We start from the raw sequence: 20376 nt of genomic DNA on the forward strand, positions 1-20376 counted from the left end.
TCATTAAAACCATTACAAATTATACATATAGGCAACCGAGAATTATCATAAGAATTGCATAAAATGTCAGCTGGTTGAAGGAATATCCAAATTGGGAGTTCGGTTTTCCCAAACCATCCATGTTTTGTAGCAAATATGCTGAACTGCAGGATTTGAAATCCATCTGAAGGCCACCTGGTTGAGGAAAGTTGAAATAATACCACTGTTATGCCAGATAGGATGCATCCTGAAAGCAGCCACAGGTAAAAAGAACCACCCCAGGTGAAAGGTTGGGCTTTTGCAAAACTAGAACAATTGTCCATCTCTGAGAGGTTGTTAAAACTGTTCTCGGCCTGGAAAAAAAAATGATATTGGTATGCTGTTACTTCACTTTCTGCCCTCAGAGGATTAAAACCAACTAACAAATCTCCAGGTTACAAAATAATTCAGGAGCAAAGCAGACACTGAATGGCAAAGCACCCCTCTAGGGTGTGATCTCCCACCATGCCAGTCTATGCTAACTTTTCAGTAGCTGCAAATGAATATCTGTTGTGGCTTTTTGCTTTCACAGTCCTGGGGCTCACAATCAAAGTAATATTCACAGGGTATACCTTTGCATGGCTGGAGATACACGATCTGATTGCTGCTCCAGATTTACCAATATCCTGGTATAGGTTGTGGGCTCATATGAAAATAATTCTTCTAAAAATTGTACTAAATAATTGAACATTTGACAAGGGCCTTTTTGATCACTGTAAATCTGGAAACTACCATGGAAATTATTCTTCCCAGGAGTAACTACAATGAAACCATGACATTTCCCTGCTTATAATTGTTTCTCCTTTTTTCTTATTTCTCCCAAGCTGTATTTTAGAGCGTAAACTTCTTCAGGAAGGGACCTTTGTATTCAGTATAAAGCTTGGTATGATTAGTGTGATTTTCCTAATAAATCTGCAAGTGAGGATGCCTCGGACTTCTGGTGACCTAATGTGACCTCTGTAGGCACCTGTGCCGATCTCTTAGAAACCCTCACCTGAGGCGGCTGCAACAATAGTACTTCTGTATGGAAGCACCTAGTATCTGCACAGATGTTGCACACTCGAGTGGAAAGATCCGAGTAAGGAGGAGAAAGAGCTAAGGGGTTTGCCGGGGACTGTTCCATCATAGCAGAAAAGCGGAAACCTGGATGAAACACACGCGTGTAAGTTCTAACATGTATCATTTGCCTTGTGTGAATGCATTGCGTGCAGAGGGCTGAGACAGATTATGGGCGGAATGTGGGGCTGATCATTTATACAGCTACACCTTCAGTTCCTCTATAATAATTTACTGAGGTTTTAAAGATACATGTTTAAAAGTCAGAAATGAAAAGGAAAATTTGAAATACAAAATATAAAGGAAAGGAAAAGAAAAAGTGAGGTAAAGGAAAAGAAAAAAAGATATGAAAAATAGATAATTTCCAATCTATCTCTGGTCTTAGAAATAATAAGGCTATCATAAGTGCTAGTTTTTAATACATTAGATAGGAATAATTCTTTGTCTAAATATATCCCATTACATTTATAATCTAATCTTCAAATCCCCATGTAAGCTTCACCCCACCTGCGTTTTGCAAATAGTCCATCAGTGGTTTCCATTCTTTAAGGTAATAATTATTTGAGTTTTCTTTTAATAGGCAAATTACACCTTCAGTTCCTACAGCTGAAATACAGTGAAAGATGAAAGAGAAGGATAGACGTTGAAGTGAATGAGGGAGGAATCCCCACTGCCAGAAAAAAAGTATTGGGTCCAATGCAGTTTGGGAAATTTATTTTTTCAAGGCATTATAACAGTGTTTCTCAACCTTGCCAACTTTAAGATGTGTGGACCAAACTCCCAGAATTCCCCAGCCAGCATGCATGGCTAGGGAATTCTGGGAGTTGAAGTCCACACATCTTAAAAGTTGCCAAGGTTGAGAAACACTGCATTATACAAACAAATGCAAAAAGAATAGTAACATACATAAATTATATTGATTAAAAAGGCCATTATCTTTATGTGTGTTCAAAATAATTCACTAATAGCCTCAAGTTACAGATGGGAGCAGTAAAAAAAAAATGTAGAAAAAAAGACCTTTTTCATTTTCATTTCATTTGATAGCAACTGATACCAAAGGCAACTCTGTTATGAGCAGGAAGGTAGTTTTTTTTACAATAAATATGACCATATCTTACTAGGGCCATGTAGTTTGTCCTTCCCTCCATTGTAAACGAAAATAAAAACAAAAGACAAAATGAGGCACAGAATGGCTCTTTTTATTAAGATTGTTATCATTTGTGTGTGTTGCAAGACATTTTATTCTTGGCTGGTGTGGGTCTTCCGGGCTGTTGTGTTGCAAGACATTTTATTCTTGCTTGTATTATTTCTGTTGGTACGGTGCCCTTGAAAGAGGAATGTTCCCAAACACTTCAGGATGAATCTTTTTTTTTTTTTTTTTAAATTGATGCTTGGGATTTCTCCCTCATAGCTAAGAGAACCAGATTAGAGGCTGAAGCTGCAACCCATGGATCAGCCTTTATTCTTTTAAAATCCACAGGATGGAGCTGAAACAAAAGGGGGGGGCAGGGATGGAGGGGAAACACAGACGCAGTAACTGAGGAAATTTAATTTGAGCCCTTGAAGGCATGGAGGCATTGTGCTTTTGCAAAAGGCTTGCGGGGGGGGGGGGGGGATTTAGTTACTCTTTAATTTTAAGGGGCTGAATTTTTGGAACCTTCCATTTTTGTGCTAAAGATGCCGGACACGCGAATTCGACGACCCAAAGCGTACGGAGCGTTGCCTTTCTTTTTCACCCGGCCGCGTCTTCCCAACAAATACGTGACGCTGCTGCTTCTACGAGAGACCTTGGCTAGCACAATACTGTAACCTCACCCCCTGCGCATAAAGACAAACCCGCGAGTCAGGCTGAGCCTCCCCTCGAGCCTCATTCGCAGCGGGTATCGCTCCCGAACCACACTGGAGGGTTGTTGTGAGCGGTTTCCTCTCGGGAGCCCGGGACAACGCCCAAGGCGCGACGCTCCGCTTCCTCGCCGCTGGAGAAAAGCGGGACGTGCAGGAAATGGAACGTCTAAGAATTGTGGGACCGTTCGATCGACGCCAGGGTTTGGGGGCGTTGGATTGGCTGAGGCGAGAGCGCAGCCTTTGGTGATTGGCCACTTCCCCGAGAGAGCCCGGAAACATTGTTTCTCGGGCGGCTTTCGAGGTTTCGGGACGGAGGCGGGAGAGCGAGGTTGGATGGATGTCAGGAAGAGGGAACGCGTCGCGGCCGCGAGCAACGGGCTGGAGGGATGTCTGACTCTTGCGATCCGAGGTTGCTGGTAGGTGGGGGAAGCTGACGCAGGCGGGGGGCTTCTGTCTGCATCCACCCTGGGGAGGGGGGCGCGTGCCTGGAGGGTCTCTGCGATTCCTCTGTCATGGAAGAGGGGTCGTAAAAACCTCTTCAACAAACGTCATGCAGGTCTTCAGCCCTTTGCGCGATGCGTCCTGAAGCGAGGAGCTGCGCGCTAGCGTTCCCTTATGCCAGTGTTGTCCAAACTTGGCCACTTTAAGATGAGTGGACTTCAACTCCCAGAATTCCCCAGCCAGCATTCTGGGGTATTGGGTCCAATGCAGTTTGGGAAGTTTATTTTTTCAAGGCATTATAACAGTGTTTCTCAATCTTGGCCACTTTAAGATGTGTGGACCAAACTCCCAGAATTCCCCAGCCAGCATGGCTGGCTGGGGAATTCTGGGAGTTGAAGTCCACTCATCTTAAAGCGGCCAAGTTTGGACAACACTGCCTTTAAGATCCGGGAGATCCAGAGACAAATGGAGCTACTTTTTTTTAATCGTCAGGTGCAAAAAGATGCGTTCTTGATGCACATCACCATCATCCTGTTACTGGACTTCAAAGGCTTAGTTTTAAAAAACCAGCAGCTCCTGGAAGGGTGTAGCTTTTCCACCTCCGCTCCGCTGGATGATCTTGAAATTGCAACCCAGGTGTTCTCTTGAAAATCGAGACAGGCACTTAGTAAATAAAATGATCCGTTGATGCGCTACAGTGTCACTGAAGGAGTGGTTGCTCTTCTCACAGTCATGCCTCAGCCACCGGTCGGTTGGACTACTGCAACGTACTCTACGTGGGGCTGCCCTTGAAGAGTATTCGGAAGCTATCACTGATCCAGGATGTGGCAGCTTGAGGAACGGACTTGCCCCCCCCGCCCCATTCACCCACTGGAACATCCAATTCGCCCATATATCACCAATATTTCAAGAGCTGCGGCGGTTGCCAATTGCAGTTCAAGGTGCTGGTTGTTAGCTTTAAAGCCCTTCATGGCTCAGGACATGGGTGTCTGCGGGGCCACCTACTGTGAACTGTATCTGTCAGTCCAACCAGAGCTGCTAGAGTGAGCTTCTTTCAAGTCCCTTCACTCACAGAATGCCATCTCCAGGGACCATGAAAGACCCTTCTTAGTAATGGCCCTCTTTTGTGGAACAGCTTTCCCCGAATATTTGGATGGCCCCTTCTGATTTTAAGGAAATCCTTTAAAATAGGGATAATAGAGGCTGGGATAGTGTGATCTTGTTCTCTTTGGTAGTGGTAGATCTCTTGATTTTTCATTATATTAAAGAACTTTCCTGATGCTGTCTGCAGGTTGTGTGATATTATTGATTTGTTTTCTTTTTATTGTATGGCTTTTACCCCAATTTATGGAGGTTGGGGTGTAGGCCACTCAGAATTGTTCATGCCCAGTAAAATAAAATATAAATAAATATATATTTTTAAAAAAAGATTTCCTATATTTTCCCTGATTGCAGCTGGCCTTTTAAACAATTCCACTCTTATTCATCCGTAGAATCATGGCAGGAGCTATATACTTTCTTTAAAATAACACTGGGAAGGTTACAGAAATTACCCACCAATACAGATGGTTTTTAAAAAGCAGGAAGCCAATGGTTTCATCGTTTCCCTTTATGCTTTTGGAGATCACCATGTAAGCAAGGTTGGTAAACCCAGCTGCTGTAGAATGATAACAGAAAGAGGATCTGGTGTCCTTCCATTCTTGTTTGGGAACTTACTTGCACAAGTGAGTAAAATCAAGCTGCAAGCCTCTGTTGCAGGGAGTGTTATGGAAATATGGGGTCTGTATGGGTGGATTTGGGATCTTGGCCACTGTGGGACTCTGAATGCTGGACTGAAATGGTCTTTGGCTTGATCCAGGAAAGCTCTTTTTACATATCGATGCTTTTGGAAATCCGTGCATCAAAGCCCAACCCCCATTGTGTGGTGCACATTGTTTGGACATCAGAGCGAAATTAAGCAATGTACTGCGGTTGTAGGAAGGATTTCACCAGCAGACATGGAAAGATGAGGTATGTCTTGGCTAACTGGCTTAAAATAGCCTCTGATCTGGCTGTGCTATGTTGAATGTCTGCAAGGGAGCCTAGAAAGCATTTCTAGTATTGCTGTGATTGAAGTAGCATCTCTTTTCTTTTCAGAATCCTGTGACTTTTGAAGATGTGGCTGTGTATTTTACAAAGGGTCAGGGGGCTTTGCTAGATGCACATCAAAAGGCCTTGTACAGGGATGTTATGGTGGAAAACTACAGGAATGTGATCTCCTTAGGTAAGAAACCTGCCTGCAGATTGGGGAAGAGCTAGAAGATTTGCTATTTTTCCGTCTGCTGCTTCTATCATGCTCTGTGTGGTGCACGATTGCTTAACTTAATTTATGCCCAAACTGGGCAGAATGATCAGGTTCGCGCTGCAGATTTGTGAGAGAGAAATATTGCATAACGTTTGGATGCAATTCACCGCCCTTTTAGTAAAAAGCAAATGAGTGAAAAAAATGTCAGAAGCAGTGCGTCTTCTAAACTAATCCTACTGATTCTCCCATTTGTTCATTCTGTCATTCCGAGGCACATCTTCCAAAGTGAATGGGAGGCACACTGGAGAAAATAAACGTGTGCATGTGAACTGTCCCTTGGTTGTGGAGGGAGTCTTCTCATTCTAGCTCTATAGGACTGGAGCTTTTATAAGCCTGTGGCTTCGTACCTTAACAGAATCCTTCTAAAGAATCCAAGAGAATCTCTCTTTAAGCAAATGAAGATCATGCTGTGCCCACACAGGCCCTCCTATTTCTGATCGGTTCCTTCACTTGTTCACAAATTGGTTTGGGGGAATCCACTCATTTTCAGGAGTCCAGTGCACACTAGGTCTTGCAGAGAACTTCTGTGGTTTTTAGATTGCAGTTCAGCTCAAGCACAAGGTCTTCAGCTTCCTTATCACTTTCTTTCAGCATATAGCTTTCTTTTCTTAAATGCTCGTGACATTAAGTTTGGACACTTAACTCCAAACTCTGGCATTTACTGATATTTATTACAGCCAATTATTATATAATCTAGGACTTTCATACATTTCCCTGGCTCATTTATCATTTACATAATAATAATTTTTAATGAATGCTAGTTCTAAAAATAGTAATGAATGTAACTTGTTCTAGAAATTGCAAAATAACAACATTAATTGTACTCTAGTCCAAGTCACTGTATCTGCACTGTATTTTTGAGATGACCCTTTTGCTTCTTCAAAAATTGGTCTAGTTTGTTTCATAAGTTTCCTAGAATTATAGAGTTAGAAAGGACCTGTAATGGGCTGTGAGAATAACCTTGAGGAACAGGAGGAAGAGCCCCAGCCAAGACAAAGGTCAGATAACAGAAATCTGAGTCCAAAGCAGGAATGTAATTTGAGAAAATGTCTCAGACTTGACCCTCCCTAGTTCTCTTTAGAGTAAAGGTAGGGAGCGGGGAGATGCACTCAAACTTGCAAGATTCAGTTACTGTAATAATAGCTACCCTAATAAAAGTAGTTTTAGGATTCATAACTTTGGTGTCCAAGTCTGGTCTACTTCAAAGGGCTGACAGGACCACAAGATCATCAACTCTCTGTAATGTACAGCCTTCTCTTAAAAACTTTCAAAGATGGAGAACTCACAGCCCCCATAAGTAGACTGTTCCACTGTTGTACAGATCTTACTATCAGGAAGTTTTTCTTTACATTTACACAAAATCTAGGTAGCTTCAGCTTATACCTGTTATTTCTTGTCCTGATTTCTATGGTGACGGAAAATAGTTTCTTTCAGCAATTCCAAGCCCGTAGATTATGGCACAACCTAATTTCCTTTTCATAACAAGGATCTGTGACAAGTTAGGTTTGAGACAATTCTTTTGGTCTTCAGCATCATCATTACTGTGCCTGCCCCTTTTGCATATAAAGGGAGGAATTGTGGTAACAGGAATCAGATTCTTCAGCCCATTATTCTTCCTGATGCTAATAGAGGGAGCAAGTCAGAATGGATGAAAAGTCTATGCAACAGTAACATAGGCAGCAATCTTTCCCAACTCCAATCTCTTAGTTTTTCCAGCTGTTTTCTCTGGATATTATTCTGCTTCCTTGGGTAAGTCCTTCTGAGGGAAAAGTTGGGAAGAAGGAAGAACCATTTGGACCCTATCTTGGTGCAAGTCTTTTCCAACCTGGTGACCTCAAGAACAAGCTAGTTGGTTGGGAAGTCTGGGGTTTGTAGTTCCAGCACATCTGGAGGGTGCCAGGCTGGGAAAGATGCAGGAGACATGCTTTTTTCCCACATAACCCAACTTAGAGTTTTCTGACCCTCTGTGTGTATTTGAGCACAGAAAACATGGAGGAATGATTGTCTTGTTTTCTCATTCCACTGCCATTATATATATTACGACCGTAGTGACAAATGCCTGCCTTGCAATGTTGTGCAGTTTAGAGACTTCTCAGATGTTCTTGCTTTTATAACAGTTTCTCATTTTCCTAATGAGATTATGAGGCTGTGGATGATCAGATGCTGGGAAGTACCTCCTTCCCTTCTGTTCTGGTTGCAAAAAGCAGTTGCAAAATTGAGCTCTAGAAGAGTTTGGGGAAGGCTGTTGATCAGTTTAGAACCTCAGCTACATCCATTATATTTCTTATACCCTTCTTTTCCTCAAAGGATTTCCAGGTGCCAAACCTGACCTTATCCAGCGCCTGGAACGAGGAGAAGACCCTTGGTTGCTGGATTCTCATGACTTGGAGAATTCCCACCTGAGCTCAGGTGAGGGGCCAACATTGTCTCTCTCTCTCACACACACACACACACACACACACACACATTTTATATAAAATTTCTATAAATAAATTAATAAAATATTCATTGTGGGTGGGTGTTTCTCAAAAATATAGGATATAAACATTTTAAATGTATCACATCAGATGTAGCCTATAAACCCCAAACCTACCAGTGCTTGATTTTTATTGAAACTTTCAAAAAAGAAGATAAAAACTACTACAAACTAATTAGTTTGTATCCACCAGTGCTCGAATTATAAATATTTAAAGGAGAATAAGAGTGAGGGTGGAAGGAAATATTTAAGGCTTATGAGATGAAATAGAAGAGAGGAATTTGAAGGGAGGGGTTAACCTACCCCATTGGTTTGGTTATTTCAGTATTGCCCTATGGTTAATAGCTCAGTTTGAGAGATGTTCTGCTATTCTGCTATTCAGATCCAAAACTGAGAAGGGCGCTTTGGAGGGGTTGAGGGATCCTCACTGTACCTACTGGTCCCTTCTTAAAGAAATTGCTCCTTTTCCTGAGCTCATATGATAGACCCGCAGCCCCAGAAAAATAGACATTTGAGTTAAAGAAGTGATGAGATGTTGATCTTGTCTTACTCTTTCAGCCTCTCCTTAACTGAAAGGTATAGTTCTTTGGGGCCAGGCAGCTATCATGTAAATTAGAGAATGGTAGAACTTTAAGGAGTGTCCAGAAGTGTCTAACCTACATGTCCTCCAAAGCACCTTCTCAGCTTCAGAATTGAACAGCTGATCCATCATTGCTCAATGTCTCTCTTCAACCTGCTTCTTCAATGTTCTTTCCCATCCTACATAGTTTCTTTTTTCTCTTTATCTGAATAGATGAGAGGAGAGAAAAGCACATAAGCATTATTTGTGGAGAACATTTCATTTGGAAACAAAGCCTTGCCAAACACCAGCGAGTCGACACAAGAGGGAAACCCCATAAATGTTTGGAGTGTGGGAACGCTTTTTCTAAGAAATCAAAACTTGTGGTCCATCAGAGAGCCCACACAGGAGACAAACCATATAAATGCTTGCAATGTGGAAACTGTTTTGATTGGAAATCACGGTTTGTGGTCCACCAGAGAATCCACACTGGAGAGAAGCCATACAAATGCTTGGATTGTGGGAAGTGTTTTGCTTACAAATCAGGCTTCTTAAGGCACAAGAGAATCCACACGGGAGAGAAATCATATCAGTGTTTGGAGTGTGAAAGATGTTTTGCTCAGAAATCACAACTCTTAAGGCACCATAAAGTCCATACAAAAGAGAAACCATATAAATGCTTAGAGTGTGGGAAATGCTTTGCTGACAAATCAAGCTTTCGATACCACCAGGGGATCCACACAGGTGAGAATCCCTATAAATGTTTGGACTGTGGGAACTGTTTTGCTAAGAAATCCAAACTGGTGATCCATCAGAGAATCCACACAGGAGAGAAGCCGTATAAATGCTTGGACTGTGGGAACTGTTTTGCTCGGAACTCACAACTCATAAGGCATCAGAAAGTACACACCAAAGAAAAGCCTCATCAATGCCTGGAATGTGGAAAATGTTTTGCTGAGAAAGCAAAGCTCATGATCCACCAGAGAACCCACACAGGAGAAAAACCATTTCAATGTTTGGATTGTGAGAAGTGTTTTGCTTGCAAATCAAGCTTCCTAAGACATAAAAGAATCCACACCGGTGAGAAACTATATCAGTGTTTGGAGTGTGGAAAAGATTTTGCTCAGAAATCACAACTCATAAGGCATCAGAAAGTACACACCAAAGAAAAACCTTATCGGTGCTCAGAGTGTTCAAAGTGCTTTGCTGAGAAATCACAACTCCTAAGGCATCAGGAAGTACACACGGATGAGAAACCATATAAATGCTTGGAATGTGGAAAATATTTTGCCGAAAATTCACAACTTGTAAGACATCAGGAAGTCCATACAAAAGAGAAACCATATAAATGCTTGGAGTGTGAGAAATGTTTTGCTCGGAAATCAAAGTTCATAATCCACCAGAGAGTTCACACAGGAGAAAAACCATTTCGGTGCCCAGAGTGTGAGAAATGTTTTGCTTGCCCATCAAACTTAGTGACGCACCAGAGAATCCACACTGGGGAGAAGCCATACAAATGCTTGGATTGTGGGAAAGCTTTCACTCAAAAACCAAGCCTTGTGACTCACCAGAGAATCCATAGGGGAAGAAAACAGTTGTAATGCCTTCCTGAAAGAGGAAATGTGTCTTGTGAAAGAATCCACAAAAAGAGAAATGCTGTAAATAGGTCAACTGTAGGATATGTCTGCTTGTGACTCGTCTTTTGTAAGCTACTAGAGTCTGTACAGAGAATGAGGTCCACAGATGATTAGAATGCAAAAATCGGTTTATTTGGAAATTACAAATCTCGCAGCACCAGAAAGTACACATTAGATAGTTCTTGGAATGTTGAAATTATTTTGCCCGGCAATGTCTTTTATTTATTTATAGATATATAGATATATTTTATGCAGACAGATCATCTATATAGAAAAGAAAGATTTGTTTGTTGTCATGAAAATAGTGTTTGACATTATACATGAACAAAAAGCATTTCTTCATGAATTCTCAGCCTTATATATAATAAACATGTCATGCGAGCATATATACACACACATCACGTTATTCTCTTTAGGGGTGAGCAACATTATGTAAAATGAGAAAAATTAAAGGCATGAGATGAGAAAATATAGCTAAATATAGGTTCAACCAGTGCCATACACTGTGGCTCTCCATTTGTACAAACCATCCTTGCTTTCACGTGTTCATATACTGTTTGATACGTTGCTTTTCATTATTTAAATTTCTCTTTTTTGAGAAACTCATCTTCCAACCACACTTTTCTGTTTTCCCTTTCTTTTCTTCATTCTTCCTTCATATTAAAATTATGTTCATATTCAATCCTTGGTCATTTTTTCTATATAGCCAAATCCCCTCGACATACCTTTTTCATACAGATCACTCGTTTTTGTATTCAGTTCACATCCATTCATCACTCATTCATTCTTGTCTCTCCTTGCTTACCGCACACATTTCTTAAGCGCCCCATCCCCACTCCACTCAGATTACTTCTGTTTCTCCTGATATATCCAATTATATATAACAAAGAGGGCAAAAGCATACACCTATACACAACAATTTTCATTTTTGTTGACAAATACTCATCCCTTGTAACTACTTACGACCCACTACTTTTCTACCAGTATTTGCACATCTTATTTATGTTTCCAATTTCTAGGCCACCAAACTGCAACAACTCTTAAAATTTTCCATCCATTTCTCCTTAGGTACATAAATTCATCAACTTGCTCTGTGTACAATTTGAAATTGTTCACTCCATTTGTCCTGTCCAGTACAACTACTTTGGACTTTGATACATATATTTTCAGATTCTTTCTCTTTGTTGCATCATTATCATCTAACATTTACTGTAGATCGTTTGGGTTTCCAGCCAATAATATGGCATTATCTACAAACCAAGGAACGTATATATTCACATTCCAAATCAGCACACCTGTCATCACCAGATGCATTCCTTATATATTTATCCATAAATTCATTAAACAACCAAGGGGATATTACACATCCTTGTCTTACTTCCTCTTCATTGCTAATCATTCTATTTCTTCCCACCTTTGCTTTCCTTCCATCAGACTGTTCTTACTGCATTCAGCAAGCAACATTCAACTCCATATTTGCGCAAAATATTCCTCAGTTCAAGGCTATTTGTTTTATATATCTTCTCTAAATCAACATACACAAACATTGTGTCTCAATGTCATACTTTTCTCAATCACCTGCAGAAAAGCAAAACTCTGATCTGCGCATTCCCTGCTCAGCAGAAAGCCACACTGCATCTACTGAATTTTGCTCAGTGTCCCTTCTGGTAATTTGAGCAGCGTCCTACCAAACATTTTTCTAGACAGACTTAGCAAATTAATCTGTCTTAGTTTTTGCATTCATTCTTGCTACCTTTTCTTTTGTTTAGGAGAATATTCTTTCAATTGTCAGATGCAGACGTACAACTTTACTGGGGTCAGTGATAGTCACATGTGACAGAAAGACACAAAACAACATAAAAAGCAATACAAGCCTTTTACAGGGTTATAAAATCCTAAAATTAAGATAATCATTTGCTGCATAGAGTAAGTTTACAACCCTTCTGGCGTCGCAATAAAGGTATACAACTGGGCACAGAAGCAGGTAGACCTACGCTTATCAGCATTCCATTTTTCAACACACAACATTTATGACTTTGTTTCATTTTTTCCGAATTAACTTTGATCTCATTTGTTTCAAATCCATCTTCAACATATCATTCATTTGCCAAGTCTGCAGACTTTTTGTTAGTTTCTGATTTCTTCTGCCTATCATGGCTTTAATTAATCAAGACTTTCACATAATGCTTGTTAGTAAGATAGAGAAAGTGTAGACTAGGTTACTGGCCTTAGTTGTATTGTACCATGTGCAACGTGGCCTGCTAATGATAAGGACAGTGCCATACATTTGGGCGCATTGTGGCCAGTAGGCCAGGAGTATGACACAAGCTCAGTTTACCAGAATTATGTTTAGGATACCTTGGCAAACTAAGATCTTTAGTCTAGATACTACCTTGCAAACCAATGCACTATTGCCTGTATTCCACCAACTAGATATAGCCACCATATGAATAATTTTCTAATTAAAATTGAAGCAATTGAACTCCTTCTCAGGTGCCTTCAAGTGACTGGAGGTGTTTTGAATCCCCTTTACAAGTACCCTCAACGCTGTCCACAGTTCCGTGTATTAGGTATGCTTACTTCTACACGGTTGATTTTTTTTAGCATTTCATTGATCTGCTAGTTACGTTGTGTTTGAATTGGCCTTCCAGGACTAGGTGACCATGTGTTTTGCTATATCTGGGCTTTCCAACATGACACCTGGTGAAAACATCCACAGGAAATGCATCCCCCGATGTGATGGAAGACATGGATGAGGAGGTTCAAGGTCAAGGGGAGAAGCATCTCCTCAGCCCATAGCCTGAGCATGTGAAAGCAAAGAGGATGAGACTGGCACCACCCTAAGGAATTCCTAGTGTTTAGTTGCAGACTTTGGGAATTAGAGTTAGTCTGGCGAGATTCTGTCTAGCAGGTGTAAGCTAATAAAGAACCTAAGCGATTCCAGAACCGTCTCATGGAGTTTCTTGGGCTGAACCTGACACCCAGGCTCCATGCAAAAAGAATGGGACAGCAACGTGCCGCACTCCAGGAATACCACACAGGCCCCATAAGGTTTCTTGGAAAAAGGAAAATGGATGGCTGATTGCAGTTGTGAATTTGCCCGGCTGCAAGGGCTAGCAGGGAACGCTACCTGGTGTCTGCCTTTTGCAACACCATACCTGCCCCCTGCCCCCAAGATGCAGGTAGCCCCAACTTTATTACTATTCTGGAAAGCCTTAAAAGCTTGGCTGATTTCTCTGAGGCGAGGGGAGTGTGAGGGGGGTTAAAGGGGCCACGGGATGGTGGTCACAGTTGTGAGTGTCGCTGTCCATGGTTGCCACTATATGTACATAATTGTGATTGGCTGTCTTTTAATTGACTTTTTAAATGTTGTTTGCCACCCAGAGTCACCGTTTGCAAGATGGGCAACCGTGTAAATTGACTGAAAGAAATAAATAAGCACATAAATATATAATAAACTTGCTTCCCTCCTCTAAATTATGCCAACTCTTTGGCTCAGTGTTTACCCAGCTTTAATACTGCGGCCCAGCTGACGGGTCACAAATGCTGATGGTGGGAACAGATGGATGCTCGTAGGGGCCGGCTGGCATGTCTGGTTGGGAACAGGACCCCAGTTGGAAGAAAAGCAGTGGGGGGCAGGGGGGTGTTCATTAGTCCACAACCACAACCTGCTGTGTGCAGCACTAGAGGGACAAAGATGATATTAAAGAGGACCCCAGGATGACTTTTCCAAACAAAGTTGGTGCAAAGATCCTTTCTGCTCTTCCCATTTGCATCCCTGATTCTTGGGTCATGATAAAACAGTGACAGGTGTAGTTTATTGCTGATTAGACTGATTGAGGGATATTTTTTATAATTTGGTTATTGTTTAGGGATGAGAAATGGGATGAAGAGGGCTTTTTTTCTGTAATATTAGAGAAGATGTTAAGTTACTGTTAACGCATATACTTGTTTGGAGGGAAGGGGAAGTTCGTTTTCTCTCTCTCTCTCTCTCTCTCTCCCCCTCCTCTTTCCTCTTTCTGTAAGTCTTGTAGTTGTGTGTGTGTGTGAAAAATAATAAAAATATTATTTTTTAAAAAAAGATAAAACAATGCCAGATGTAGCAAGAAGACACCTGCATAAGGAAATATTGTCAGAGCCCTGAATTACTTCTGACCCCCATTTTTCCCAGTAGCACAACCTGCACTAGCAATTTGTTTGTCTCAGGGCAGAAATCTCTTGAAAAAGGAGATTAACCCCCTCACTCTCTTCACTCCTCTCCATTCACAGTTGAAGTCATTCGGAAGAAATGCAGAGAGACACAGCCAGCTCTGAGGTTCCCCCCTCACTTGCCAGCCTTTTGGCTCTTCCCAGAGAGAAAACTCTTGGAGCCATTGGAAGCCAGATTCCCACTCCCCTGTGGACTGGACTTGAGCCCAGCCAGGGTGACCTTTAAGTGGGTAGTGACCTGTCCAGGTTGTCCACTGAGAAGAATGTATAGTGCAGCTCCAAGGAATTTTACAGGAGCTGAACCAAACCCTTCCACTATATTTACTTCTTAGACTCTGGAAGTAGAGCCTTCTGGGGTCCTTACAGTTGAATTGATTTCACAGCCTGGAAGAGCCAGCTAGCTTCACCTGATCAGCTGGGTCCAGAATCGGACAAAGGAGCCGCGTACCAATACCCACCCTTTGAACCACTCTGAGTTCAGAAGTTCAGGAGAACTTCTCCAACTCCAGGAAAACTGAGCAGGCCCAAACAAACAGCAATGCCAAAGCACGTATTTAAGGTAGAGGTACCCCTATCTTCCTTCCCTTCCAGCTGTTGGGGGTTCCATCTAACAATGACCTTCAAGAATCAGAACAGTGAAAAGCTGCAAAAGAAAGGGGATTCCTTTCCCCTCTCTTTGTCTGACTCTCTTCTGCTAGAAGCATTCTCCATTTCAGGCAAAAAGTTCTGCTCCTTAGCCTGTGTGTGAGTGAGTGCTACTTTTTTGTAAATTTGTCTCCTTTGCTGTGGCAGGGTGGTGGCAAAAGGTACCCCCACATTCACCTGATCTGCATTCCCCACCAACCCTAAAAGATTCCCCCCACATACATATGAACAGCTTAAAATGCCCTTTCACCAAAAGCTGAATGGACCCTGAGTGGCCAGAGGGGAAAGAATGAGACAGAAACCCATGGGCCAGTAAACCACATTCTTTATATTCACTGAGCATATCTCAAAGATAGTATAGCTGCCATGCTGACGTAGCAGGAAGGGATAAAGATTAAGAAGGTCACCCAGATGGGGTCATCAAAAGCACTCCAACGTCATGCTGTAATTTACACTGAGTCTGCCTCTCTCTTCATCTTTGTAATGCAGTGGGCCAAAGGTATATCATTTCTGGTTCTGCTTTTGCTCAGGGCTGCTCAGCAAGCTGCCAGGGCTTTGCTGGGAGTCTGGTGTACACCATATTCATATGCATGCCTAATACATTTATGTTGCATCTTCAAAGTGTTTTGGTAGATTTAGATGAGCCAGGTTTTGGCCACAACAGGCAGGAAGCCTCAAACATTCTAATTTTCTATATTGCTTCGGCGTTTCTCTTTTGGCCTTCCCCATCAGTAGCTGATCACAGTGCAAAGTGAATCACTCCTTGAAATCTCCCCCCCTGAACGCCTGCTTCATTTTTCTTCCATTGAAACATAGGAAATTCTCACAGATTATTAACTGCTTCGTATTGGATTGCCTGGGATGCCATGGCCTTCAAATATTCGTTGTGCTACATTCCGCATCGATTGTCCACTGCTTATTATTTGATGGCCCTGCATACCATTAATCTCAAACATTATTTAGCAAATTGCATGGATTGGTTAATTACAGTTTCACTGTGGATTTCTGGAATACATAAGGGTGCTGAGGACCTGTCATGTGGTCACCACAGAATTGATGCTGTGGAACGGCCCAGTTCATAATGGGAGCATCCTGAAGGAAGGGAAGGCCAAAGGGTATTCTGGTAAATCAGAGATTTTAAACTGTTCACCCCTGTAATGGCACTTGGGAATGACTTGGGGGGAGAGCTGCAGAAGGGACAACTGGGAGGTAAAAGATGTTTCAGCCTACAAAAGGAGGGAAGGTGTGGGAAACTTTTCAGAAGGGACCCTCTCTAGTTTTCTGGAGAGTAAAAGGAAAGGAGGGGAGAAATACTGTCAGTCTTGCAAGATCCTGTTAATATAACCTTACAATAAAGGTAGACCTTGCAGGGCTAATACCCCCCCCCCACCCCCATGGCAGTCATTTGGGGGATGGATAAACCGATAGATAGAGCCATAACCATCACTCCCAGCTGATGGGAGTGTTGCAGTGCTGTGTTGCAGCATTGAAATTCAAATCTGCCTACCAGCCCCTTAAAGTAGGGAGCTTTGTGCTGTCTTCAGAGGTATTGCTAACATATTTGTTCTGCCATTTCAGTTTCTCTGAGTTTCTGTAATTCAGTTTTAAATCTGCATTCCAGTTTAACCTCCTTATGTATGAATTTGGAAAGAGGTTTGCTGTCCCAGAGAGGGGAACTATATATGGAAAAAATAAGAGCCATTTGAACACAACAAATCATCTTGGGCATGGTTGTAATATCTAACCCATTAAGCATCAGTTCCTGAAACTGATCAGTTCCTTGTTTGCTCAAGCTGGTTTATCTTCTATGGATAAATAAAAGTGAAGTTGGTCTTTTGAGATAGGGTTGAAGAATCAGCTGGCTCTCACCTGCTGTGAAAGGAGTTTGGATCCATTTCGCAGATCAATGTAAGAAGTTAACATTTGTTAGGGAAAACAGCTGTTCAAATATGCTGTCTCTGAGCACTGAGTAAAAAAAAGATGTTAACTCAGATGAAAAGATTATAATCCCCAAATCTATTTGAGGGAGTTCCCTCTGACTGCAACGGCTGAATATTGAGAGCAGTTTTCCATTACTGTATTCTGAGGATCGAAAAATAAATGTTGTAGATCTCAAAATAGGCTTATTATAGCTTTAATGTGTTTAACAAGGAGGATGGCTGGATGGATGCATTTTTGGTGCTGAGGGAAGGTCAGTTGCCTGAAATTTTGGACCTAAGCATGAATCCAGGGGCAGAACTGGTGCTTTGCATTGCTTCCGATCTCACAGTCTAGATGTTTGACCAGAAATTAGTGTCTTCTTATATATTTGATTCAGCATCAGAGATTGTCATCTGCTAGAATGTTATAGAAAGTGATTGCTTGGAACATATAAGAATGATTAAAGATGTAACTGTATACATACTTAAAATGAAATAAACCGACTGAATACAAAGCTGAGAACATGCATTGGATTGTCCTATAAAGCTGCACTTCTAAACACATCTACTAACATATGGATAGTGTCAACCCCCACTAGGTAGACCAGGCCTTGAAATCAACTGCACAGGATATCTATAACTACTTCTGTTGAGATTTACTATAATAACAGAATCTTACAAATCTGATGGTGTTGCTCCTCCTGTTTTTCCAATTCAGTGAATGAGGGAGGTGTCCAAGCTGCTTCTGAACATTATCTGGACATTCTGGATTTAAAAAATGTTTCAGCCCCTTTTACCTAGACAACACATATATCCTGCATATCTCCATCAAGGTAATCTTCCTGACTCTCTACAGGTTGGTCACCGAATATCCACCAAATGTTTGGGACTCTAACTTCCATAAACCAGTGTGCTGTAGAGTTTATGATGTTGGACTATGAGTGGGAAGGGTCAAATCCAGCCTCTACTTTAGAAACTCACTGAGTGCTTTGGCCAGCTAGTCTCTCTGTCTGCTCTTTCACATACTTGCTGTTATGAGAATAAAATAAAGGAAATTGCAATATAACCACCCCGAACACCTAGGAAAAAGGAAGAAAATATACGTCGAAGGAAGGAGAAGAATATCTCACAGCCTAATTTATCGCACCCAATTGTTTGTCAGGATAAAAATAAAAGGGTGCTTTGTTTGAGGACTTGTACTTCTGCAGGAAAGGCAAGCTGTAAAAGCAATCCATCAAATTAGCTCCTCCAGGCCTGGCTAATGATCAAAGGTTATAAATGCTGTACTTTAAACCATCTGGAGAACACCACTTTGCATATACTTCTGTATTAATGTTTTTAGGACATGGTTGTGTTCTCTTCTGCAGATCTGATTATTTTGGGAGTAGCTTTTTGACCAATCACCCTTCTAAAGTCTTCCAAGTAGATGTCATTCTCTGACGATTAAGTGGTACAAGTAAAGGTAAAGGCTCTTTTGAGTTGAATTTGACTCAAGATGATTTCACGAAAAATAAAACATTGCCTGCAGATAGGAAGGCTATTAATCCAACTTGCTTGATGAAAATCAAGACAACCATCTGATGGCTTCACAAGGCAACTTCCTTTTTTTATTTAATAACTTTACTGATATTTTTTAAAGAACAGTAAAAACTAACATCTGGAGGTTGAGTCATGGCAATTGGACTGCTTTTCTTTTTTGGTAGAGACGTTTCGCTACTTGTCCAAGCAGCTTCTTAGAAGTCCAGTTGCCATGACTCAACCTCCAGACAATTCCACCTGGATGACTGAGAATCTTCATAAACAGTAAAAACTAACCAAAACTAATATTAAGAAAGAAAAAAACAAGGAATTGGAAAAAAAGAAAATAGTTAAAAGGAAAAGTGCAGAAAAGAAAAAGAGATAAAAACAACAAAAAAGAAGAATTAACTTCCAACCCACCCCAAAACAGATATAAGTAACAATATACATCAAACTCTTGCTTTAAATTCACAGCATATCTTCCATCATTTCTATTAACACATATTATTTCTAATCATCAGACCCATACAACATAATTTCTTTTTTCTATGTCCTGCAACCCCGCCCCCCCGCAATATTTCCAGTTAACACTAAAATTACACCATGTCTTATCTTGAGTCAAAACCATCAATTTCACCATCTCAGCCAACTCCATCAACCTCACAGACCATTCTTCCACTATAGATAATGTTTTATCTTTCTACCTCTATGTGTTTAAAAACCTTGCTGCTGTTATCATATATCAAAATAAAATGATGTCATATCCTTCCACCTTTATGCATATAAAATCCTTTCTAGTATTGTCATATATAAGAACAGAAATTCCATAAATTTTACACAAGGCAATTTCCTATGCCCTAAGCTACACAGGTCTCCGTCAGATCAGTATTTGGCTAGAAAACCAGCAGAAATCCTTTTACACACAGGAAAGCATCAAAGGCAGATAAATACAACCCCTTGTACACCATTTTGATCTCTACATGGTGGAGAAATAAGGGATAGTAATACACATTTTTTATTTATAATACTTTTTAGCATACGTTCCATAATACTTTTTAGCATACGTTCCATTAAAGTAATCCCAACATGGGACTAATAAAATGGGACTAATTAACATGGGACTAATTAAGAATCCACATTCTCTGCATCAGCCTTATTCTTAGAAGTGGCTTTCAGGTGTTGGTAAGGAATCAAAGACTTGGTCTCTCTAACAGTTTTCTCGAGAAGAAACAGCATGTCTCTGTTGCATCAAGGAGAAAATGGTCTTTAAAGTACTGAAGTCAAATGGAGAAATCAGGAGGTCAGCAAAAGCTGATGCTTTGAAGTACCAAGTGATGTTCTCAGATGGTTTCCAGACTTCAATCCCTTAACCTGTTTTGGCTGGCAACTCCAAATGAGCTGAAGGAAAAGGATCATAGTCTTGGGTTTCTCACATTCACCATCCAGAGATTGTGCAAAAGAGTTTCTTGACTAAGAATTCTTACCTGAACCACCAACACAGACAAGGAATTCCAGAGGTTTTCACATATATAAGCAAAGCCTTATTGTTGGCAAGGCACTAGTAGCTCTGTGTAGCTGAGAGAGCTCCAGTTCCACCAATGTCAGAATATCAGAGGGAATGATTCTACCATAGCTGATTGATTGATTGATTGATTGATTGATTGATTAACACTTCTATGCTGCTCAATTCCAACCAATCAGTTGCTATC

The 20376-nt window shown here is 41.1% G+C and overlaps 1 protein-coding gene across 1 annotated transcript; it reads left to right on the forward strand.

The window, feature by feature from the left end:
• Nucleotides 1–2700: 2700 nt before the first annotated feature.
• Nucleotides 2701–14329, forward strand: LOC103052564 (uncharacterized). The gene is made up of 4 exons (XM_007440787.4): nucleotides 2701–3335; nucleotides 5497–5623; nucleotides 8012–8113; nucleotides 8974–14329. The coding sequence occupies exons 1-4, from the start codon at nucleotides 3306–3308 to the stop codon at nucleotides 10338–10340; spliced, it is 1626 nt and encodes a 541-aa protein (XP_007440849.1). The 5' UTR covers nucleotides 2701–3305; the 3' UTR covers nucleotides 10341–14329.
• Nucleotides 14330–20376: the final 6047 nt, after the last annotated feature.

Source organism: Python bivittatus, unplaced genomic scaffold (assembly GCF_059951505.1).
Source record: "Python bivittatus isolate LINGU-HERP-01145 unplaced genomic scaffold, Pbiv_v1 ctg000080_np1212, whole genome shotgun sequence".
In the NCBI taxonomy this organism is placed as follows: domain Eukaryota; kingdom Metazoa; phylum Chordata; class Lepidosauria; order Squamata; family Pythonidae; genus Python; species Python bivittatus.